A 9,377-nucleotide genomic window follows, 5' to 3' on the forward strand; every position below is an offset into this window, starting at 1 on the left:
TTGAGTATTGGGGTGATAACTGCTGTTTTAAAGTCATCGGGGACTAAACCAGTGGAGAGAGATGAATAGATAATAGCACAGATGAGGGGGAGCAGATCTTAGTTCTGACCTGGTTCTGACTAGCATGTATCCTGAGAGAACAGACTGAAGAGTCAAAAGGTTTTTTGTTTTGCTTATTTCTGGTCCATGAAAGAGTAAATGCAAGCAGGAAATAGACTGTTCCTCTGCCTGCAAATATCCAGTTCAGGAAGCAGCTCCACAGAAATGTTCATCTTTGTGACAAGGAGCATCAGAGGGAAGATGCAGATCAGAAGGAGCTGGATTTTGTAGTTGCCTCTCATTGTTGTGTTGGTAAATCCGTCACTGGATGCCTCCCCACCTGACCCACACCACCTGTGTTTGTTAACCCTTAACACCTGAGGCGTCACCGGTGATGCTTAAATACAAAATCTTTTGCATTTTGTAACTTTTCAACCATGAACACGATCAACGTAATTCCAGTAGATTCTGAAGGAGATAAGTGGTACTGGTACCAATGTTAAAGTGTTGAACCAGACCCCTCCCTACCTCCCTCCCTCCAGCCTCCAAAGGGTCACAGAGACTCTTGGTGTCTGTGGCTCCAACACTTTAGTTCCTCTGGTCAGCTTTAGCTCACAGCAGAAGGAGCATGCTGACCCCCCCACGCTCACATCAATCCTCCCCCTGAAAGTCTGCAGGACTGTCAGCTGCCAATTCATTAAAGCTCTCTGCAGAAATGATGCAGAGAGCTTTAGGCAGCGTCCCAGCTCTAACAACAGCTGCTCCACAATACCACACAACCACACACACACTCAACCCTGTTGTTTTAATCAGTCAATTTCTACATTTCTATTTCCTCCTCATTAATCACTCGGCCCTCACTCGTGTAGCCGCTACTGGAGTGAATTACACTGTGGAGCGCTGTGCCAATCCCAGTAAGTGAATTTCTCCCAGCAGGGAAATATAACTGTCAACACAGAGCGGCCCCTTCTGACCAGAGCCCCCCCAGCATGTCCTCTGTCCAGGGACCAGTCTGCTCACAGGATGGCATGGCTCTGGGGGTGAGGCTTATTTTAACCCCCCAATATGGAAAGATATTATTGAAAAAAAGGCGGGGGCAATTGAAGAGATGCCCACTCCACTCCTATGTTCTTCACTGTGGTCTTCAGAAACGTAAGAATGTTTTTGTTTGTTTTTTTGGAGGGGGGGGGGCTGAAATGATCCTTCCTGTGTTTTTACCCCACTAGCATAATGTGTGATGTGTGCACTCACTCAGACATGAGGAGGAGCTTTCACAAGGAGAGCACGGATCAATAGCCTACAGCAACTTGTATAAATCTTTTTTATACCAAGCAATCACTTTTATTTGTTAGACCTGTGTTATACAGTTCCCTCCTGACTTGTAGATTAACTGTCTGAACTTCTCACATCCAACCCACCGGGCTCCAGCTCAGTCTGCATGGCACCGACTCCAGCCAACTTGACCTCCCTGAGTGGGGCGGCCGTGGTGCAGAGGAAGAGCGGTCGACCTCTTATCAGAAGATGACAGGATCCACCCTGCCTGCTCATGTTTTGATCCCCACATTGCTCCTGGTGGTTATAGATTGTGATTGTCTTCTAAGACAGTAATAAATCACTAAATAAGTATCATCATTTACCAAGCTCCAACTCCGGCCAACTTGAGATCCAACCTAAGCCAACTCAAACTGTGAAGCTGCAGGTCAGCAGCTATTGCTCCTGCTTAAGGAAATGCTAGCCTCCAAGTTCCGACTTAAGATGACTAAAACTGCCATGCCCCCAAATTGCGCCAAAAGAAATGGGCAAAAACCAACTTGAGACAACTTGATCCGGCACACTTCAACTGGAGCTGCCGGAACCACCAGGTTCAGACCAGAGTGGACTCATGCTTGGACTCAGGTCTGCCTAAGCCAGTGTTTCTCAAATGGTGGGGCGCGCCCCCCTGGGGGGCGTGGGACAGTCCGAGGACCAATGCAATTTCTGTTAGTTACTAAACAATTGATCGGAGAACCGTCAGTGACCGTGGTATCCACACAGAGAGGGTAAAATACTTAATTAAACCTCAAGAATTGCAATGGAGAAATGTTTAACAGGGATGAAAAGAAAAGAGAGAAAGAGACAAAAAGCTGAGCGCTGAGCGTGCATTGGCACTGTGTGTGCGTGTGTGGGTGTGTGTGTTGGGAGGGGGGGGGGGGCTTACACGTGCTGCTGCGCAAGAGCAAAGAAGAGACAGAGAGACAACATCAACACAAAACGTAAAGAAGATGAGATCATTAGTAAAGAAGGAAAAACTGGAACCATGGAATCATTCTCTATAACTCCACTACCGACCTGCAGAATCTTCTCTAACACAGAACAGATCATTATGACAAGAAACCAGATTTAATCCTCAAAGATGAGACACTTTTGTCTTTCTTAACGTTATTGTGAATACAAGTCTTTATTTGTTGGTTTTGCACACTTTCATTTGTATTTTGGATTGTGGTTGCAAAGGAAAAAAAGCTTAAAATGTATAGAGTTAAAAACTGAATAAATAATAACTAGTCCTTTTTCATTTATTTTGTACATTTTATCTGGAAGGGATAAATAACAGCATATAAATAATATACACATTATGTAAATAAAAACATGTTTACATTAGTTATAGATATTGTGGATAATCCTACATAGTAGTTGATAATAAACTAAATAAAGCAAAAACAACCTAAAAATGCATTTGGTAGCAGAAAGAGCCGCTGTGTACAGTGAACCAAAGAACTGAATCTCTGAGAGAAGACAGAATTCATCACTACTGTGGAGGGAAACAAGGAAAGACTGTTGTTTTTACTTTGCCTGAACATTTAGGAGGAATTCTAAAAAAATAAAAAAATAATAAAAAATAATAAAACTGATTATTTAGAAGTTTTTTCTTTAATATTCTTGAATGATAATTAAGGTACAATATTTTGAAAAGAAATTTGTTTAACTTGAGAAAATAAACTAATGATACCGATGATATTTGCAGCAGAAAGTTGTAGGGGGGGCGCAAAAGAATAAGTTCTTCATGGGGGGGCGTGAGAGAAAATAATTGGGAAACACTGGCCTAAGCCAACTTGAACTGACTCTTGATGTCGGGCCCCAACATGAACCCACTAGAGCCAGCACGAGCTACAACACTACCCCACAAGCTGACTTTGACTAGAGCTGACCAAAGCCGCAACGCTAAGAACCAAGCCGACTTAATTGGGCCAAGCTCCAACTCATGCTGACCCAAACCTAACTGAATCCTTCAACTCATGCTGACTGACGTAAGTCTGCACACTGCCCAACACAGGTATCCATCCTTGTATTAGCAACAGGTGTACGGGACAAAACCAGACAACAGCTTGTAAACTGATTTTAATAACACACTTTTAGATTTCTTCAAAATGGTTTGTAATGTCATAACGGCTTTCCAAATCCCTGATGTCAGGAAATTTCCAACAGTAATAATCTAGTCAGTCCCAGCCAGTGTCAGGGGTCAGGTCAGTCGGGTACAGCACCAGGTTCAATGGCCTCAGTAAAGGTCATAATTGCCTTGCTGCTTAGAAAGAAAAACTCCAAAACCTCTTCATTCAGTGGTGAAAAAGTGTGTATTTAATGTGAAAGACAGCAAAAATGTCCCTGAGCACAAAGGATTGTTTATAATGGGCAGCAGTGGATGCAGTTTGCTTTTCACTGATCGAAATACAGCTTTGGAGGATTTGTACATGTTCTTAAAATTCAAGTTAAACTTGAATAACCCCTTAGGGATAAGAAAAAAAACTGAGGCAGCTTGTCTCAGAGGGGGTTACCATGTTCGTGAGATGTTTGAACCAAAAGACGAATTTTTAGAATGCAAAATGCCTTCTTTAACCTTCAAAATAAGACTATAAAATAAATACTGTCAAATGAAGCTTTTTTTTAAAACCCTTACCTCCAAGCGGACGTGGAAGAGCTCCGTTGTGGCGCATTCGTGGCCCAGTGGGGCTCCCATTGAGCTCCAGTCGACTCCTTTTTCCCTGTGGGGGGGCATTGCTGAGGTCTGGACTGCTGCTTTTCTGCTCGGGACTGCCCTGGGAGACGGGACTCTCTCCTCCTTGCTCCATCCTCCTCCACACCCCTAAAGGAGCCTCACCCAGAGAGAAGGAGTCTGGAATAGGAGCAGAAGCAGACAGGAGTCAGACATGTCTATAATCTGTGAGTTTCACCTTCGGACAGTCCCACTCCAACCATATTTTTTCTTCTGTAAAATCCTTTTCAGTGGTCTTTTAATTATGACTAGGGCTGGGCAAGAAAACGATAACCATAGATATCACGATAGAACTTTTTCTCAATAGAGGAATTACTATCGCACTAAACTTTTATTCTGAAAGGGTCCATAATTGACACACCTGTTGTGAGCATTTTCTCCTCTTTAGCGAGTAAAACTTAGAGAGTTCGTCGCCACATGGCAAATAAGTCTTTGTATCTACTTATTTGTCCTTATTAACTCTCATTATGTCAATTTTTTTTACGTTTTTACTTCCTTCGTCTGCATGCAAGGAAAACAAATGCTCATGAGTCACCATACCCCCACAGTGCATGGTCACTACTGCTAATCTTCACTGTAACGTTTAGTTTCAGCTGATGAAGCCGCGGAACATCTGCTAATTTTTAACGGGATTATGATTATTATTCAAAGATTTTCCCGGTACAGGGGGCTGAGTCTGTATGACAGCCGCTTCCACTGTGTCTTTGTGGCTGAGCTAAAGGCTCACAGTTTCATATTAATCCCAGGGGGGGAAAATAATATTAGGAGGCCTTTTTTCTTTTTTTTTTAATGCCTCGAGGCTAGAGCCGGCAGCCTCTGCACCTGCAGTATCTCTCTCTCTGCCGGCATATCGAACGAGTGAGCTCCGCCACGAGAGCGAAAGGTGCCAATCTGTCCAGAGTGTATCCCACTTTCGCCCAAAAATAGCTGGATGAGCTTTGAGAACCTGTGGCTCAAACAGGTAAAGGGAAAAGATGAAAGTCCTGGACAAAAAATGCTTGCTTTGGGTAAATATTCTACCCACTGATCGAATGACTGAAAACATCACGTGTCCAAACCTGAGTTCTTGATGTGATGCAACAACCTGTCAAACTTCAGGTATTTATATTTTGGCCGCGCCGCCCAATCCACGCCTCGCCGTTGAAATCGAGCTGCTGGCAGACCTTCACGCCGCGCCAGTCGCTCATATCGCACCGCAGGACTTCAATTCACCTCAGAGCACGCCTGTACCATTGATTAACATTGGAGCTGAAAAGATGTATTTTATGGAGAGTAAAACATTGAAAGTTATTTAAGGTTTAAGTTCTGGAATTATATGCCAGACTTTTTATTATGAATAATTACGTTAAAAAGTAATTTCTTTTTAAGTTTTAAAAATGTAGTTTTAGAGTGTTCAATAAATGTTAATTCAGTTTGGCCCCCGACCTAAGTTGTGTTTTGAATTGTATTGTGTAGAAATACCATTGTGGCTCGTGGGCGGGACTGTTGGCTCAGTGCAACCCCGCCGCCTTCCCATCGCTCGGAGCTCTGTTTGCCCGCTTACGCACAAACCTATAGCGCCAAGCTAGCATAAACAGCACAAAAATAGCGGCTAGCAATATTGGATCAATCCAGCCGTAGAGCTCTGAGCCAGAGACCAGCTCGGACGAGGACAATGAATCAACGCAAGGGGGCGGAGGAGCAAAGTGGTAAAAGAGACTTTGGCATGCCCAGTCAGAAGTTGTGTCATTAATCTGTGCTTTTTCAAGCATCCGGTTCTCTAATTTTGGTCCTCTACTGAGAGAAACATGCTACAAGGACATGTTTAACCCTTTAACACCTGAGGTGAGCCGCTTTTCTCCTTCACAATCTGCTGGAATTACAATGATGGTGTTTACAATTAAGGAATTACAACAAATCATAGGGGCTGCACGGTGGTGCAGTGGTTAGCGCTCTTGCCTCACAGCGAGAAGGCCCCGGTTCGAATCCCGGCTGGGACCTTTCTGTGTGGAGTTTGCATGTTCTCCCCGTGCATGCGTGGGTTTTCACCGGGGACTCCGGCTTCCTCCCACCGTCCAAAAACATGCTTCATAGGTTCATTGGTGACTCTAAATTGCCCCTAGGTGTGGATGTGAGAGTGAATGTGTGTGATTGAGGCCCTGAGACAGACTGGAGACCTGTCCAGGGTGTACCCTGCCTTCGCCCTTCAGCAGCCGGGATAGGCTCCGGCACTCCCGCGACCCCGAAAGGAAAGAGCGGACTAGAAGATGAACAAATCAAAGAAGATAAACACTGGATTTCTGGTGCTAAAGAGTTAAAACACAAATAAGACCATTTTCCTTGGAGTGGGTATTTAAAGATTCTGTAAAAGCAATCAAACACTTTGCAAAGAGTTTAAAGAGGACAAGTACATAAACTGCTTCGTGGTACCAAACAGAGCTTGGTGGACACTGACAGCTCTGTGAAAGCGCTGCTTAACTACATGTTCTGTTCTGGCACAGTACCTCTGAGAAGATCCAGAGTTTAGCAGCTTCTCTGGTCTCATCATCCAGCACAGTAACAATAGTTTAACAAACGGTTTGACTCCTCCACTTCCTTCTGAAGACTGTTTGAAAACCAAACTCAATGGAGACAGGTCACTGGTCACCACTGAGGGGCGTGTTTCACAATTGTTTTTCTCCATTCACTTAAATGTGAAATGGTTCAACATAGCAACAGTCTGTTTCTAAGCTGTTTTATCCTCTGAGGTTCAGTCTCATCTCCATTATGACTGAGAGCGTTTATATTATTCTGTTTGTTTTTATTATTTTTTTTTAGCTTCATCGAGTTTAGATTTATTTATGTAAAAAAGAGGAGGGCATGACCTTTTCATTGACTATGACACCGTAATCATGACCTCCAGAGCGCCCTTGGTGGAAGCTTCCAACAACTGACTGTGTAGTTTGCACAGTCTCTTTTCAGACAGGAAGGGGTCGGATTACATCGTAAACGGTCAAGATGACAACCATAGAGCAGGAAAAGCCAAGCACCAAATCACATGACCACGCCGTGTTCCATCTGTTACCCTTGTACTATCCTAGGAATGCTTACATTAAAAGTGGGGTCATCTGGACCCACAAAACAGCATGCTGAACTTTATTTTTTAAGAATTTTTATCTGAACTGTTGTCCGTGGCAGACATGAAATCCTGTCCACCTTTGTCATGGAGTCACACATCAATGTAAGGGTGGGGTCATCTGGACCCCATAAGAAAGCACGAGGGTGTGTGAGACTCATTGACGTGAAAAACAATGGACAGCTCAAACCCCCTCCTTCCGTGTTCCATATAGGAAGTAACCGCGGCTCACAAAAAGGCCAAAGTCCCATTGACTTCCATAGAGAAACAGAGAGTTATTTCACAGTCGATTCATTTGTCAGAATAATCATTCTTCCTCTGCTGCTTCCTTCTTAACACGTTTTTTCTAATCCTAATTTTTTTAATGATATTTTTTTTTTATCACCAGTTATTCAAGTTATAAACTGACCAATCAGATGCCTCAGTAAAAGCATGTGGCTCCCGCTGGCCCCACCCCGAACGTTTGATTGACAAATTCCTCCACGCTGTTTTAGTTCGAGGGATGTGGGCTTAGAACAAGCCAGAATGAGCTCACTCCTGATTGGTTGACAGTACTTCCTCTAAAAACATGACTCAAACCGACTCGGACCAATCGCTGTTGACGGGCTGCAATCGCGGTAGACATACCAGGAAGTGATGGCGAAGGCTCTGGCCTGATTTCACGAGGGTGGAAGGTAGTGCATTTCCTATGTGGGACCTCAACGCGTCATAGGTCCAGTTCTATTCAGACGGTCTATGGTTGGACTACTGTAAGGTTCTGGAGGTCCACCGTCTGATTCTGAACTAAACATGTTAGCAGTCTGCAAAGCTTCAAAAATGCAAGCTCACACCTGAAACACACATGCACACAGTGGACCCATACAAATGCACACACACATGCACAGCAGCAGTGCACACATGCCTGTGTTTCAGCAAATCTGAGGTGCCAAATGTTTAATAAGTATAAAGTCATTGGTAGACGGGCCTGATGGGAGCCGTGCCAAATGGTCAACTCTCATTTACCCAGCAGCCCATAGACAGTGTCCCTGAACACGGTGGGGTCCAAACAAAAAATAAAGCAGTGTTGGTTCAGAGGCTGAACCTGAGAGAGAGAGAGCCCCATCATGTGCAGAAGTTATGGACGAGGGGGGGGTCATGATTATCGCTTCAATGGGAAATATTTCTCAAAGCCTGATCAGAAAATAAACCCAGTTTCTGTAGCCCCAGCTGTTGGGATTGTTAAGAAAAGACTTTATCCAAGTACACACATGCAGCCCTTAACCTTCTCTCCCTGTCAAACAACAGCAGAGCTACAAAAAAAATCAAAGTAAACAAGCCAAATTTTAGGAACAAGCTCAAAACATTAGCCTTCGCCTGATTCAAACGTCTGGAGGAGGAAAGATGAAGTTTAACCAGAGAGCAGTGAGACAGCAGTTCATTATCTAAGCCAAGACGACGAGTCAACATGTCTGAATATGTATTCATATGAACATGATCTACAGCAGTGTAAATGAAAGGCTCTGAATCTGAAAATAAACCTATTTCAATATGAAGATATCTGAATATCAACATGTCTTCAGTAAAACTGGTCTAAGTAAAGAACACAGTGGAATCTGAACAAATGTTCATATGAAAATGTTTAGGGCTGCACGGTGGCGCAGTGGTTAGCGCTCTCGCCTCACAGCGAGAAGGCCCCGGTTCATACCCCGGCTGGGACCTTTCTGTGTGGAGTTTGCATGTTCTCCCCGTGCATGTGTGGGTTTTCACCGGGGACTCTGGCTTCCTCCCACCGTCCAAAAACATGCTTCATAGGTTAATTGGTGACTCTAAATTGCCCCTAGGTGTGAATGTGAGAGTGAATGAGTGAGTGATTGAGGCCCTGAGACAGACTGGCGACCTGTCCAGGGTGAACCCCGCCTTCGCCCATCAGTAGCCGGGTTAGGCTCCGGCACCCCCGCGACCCCGAAAGGGAAGGAGCGGTCGGGAAAATGGATGGATGGATGAAAATGTTTACATCAGAACATTGGTATGAACAAGTATGAATATAAGAAAATAAGAATTTAAATACAGATGAATCTGAAAATGCATAAAATGAACAAGTCTGGCCGTAAACTTTCAGAGATGTTTATGACAATAAATGTGATTACACCTGGTGACTAGGGCTGGGAATCACTGGGTACCTCACGATACGATACGATACGCGATACATGGCTCACGATATCGATAATATCGCGATAC

The 9,377-nt window shown here is 44.1% G+C and overlaps 1 protein-coding gene across 1 annotated transcript in view; it reads right to left on the bottom strand.

Moving 5' to 3' along the window:
- Positions 1-9,377, bottom strand: part of satb2 (SATB homeobox 2) — a 61,563-nt gene that overhangs the window by 46,572 nt on the left and 5,614 nt on the right. Inside the window, exon 2 of the mRNA XM_024260514.2 lies at positions 3,971-4,186. Coding sequence (XP_024116282.1) covers positions 3,971-4,142 — 172 coding nt within the window. The 5' untranslated portion in view covers positions 4,143-4,186. The remainder of the gene's footprint in view (positions 1-3,970; positions 4,187-9,377) is intronic.

This window comes from Oryzias melastigma, linkage group LG21 (genome assembly GCF_002922805.2).
Source record: "Oryzias melastigma strain HK-1 linkage group LG21, ASM292280v2, whole genome shotgun sequence".
Lineage (NCBI taxonomy): Eukaryota > Metazoa > Chordata > Actinopteri > Beloniformes > Adrianichthyidae > Oryzias > Oryzias melastigma.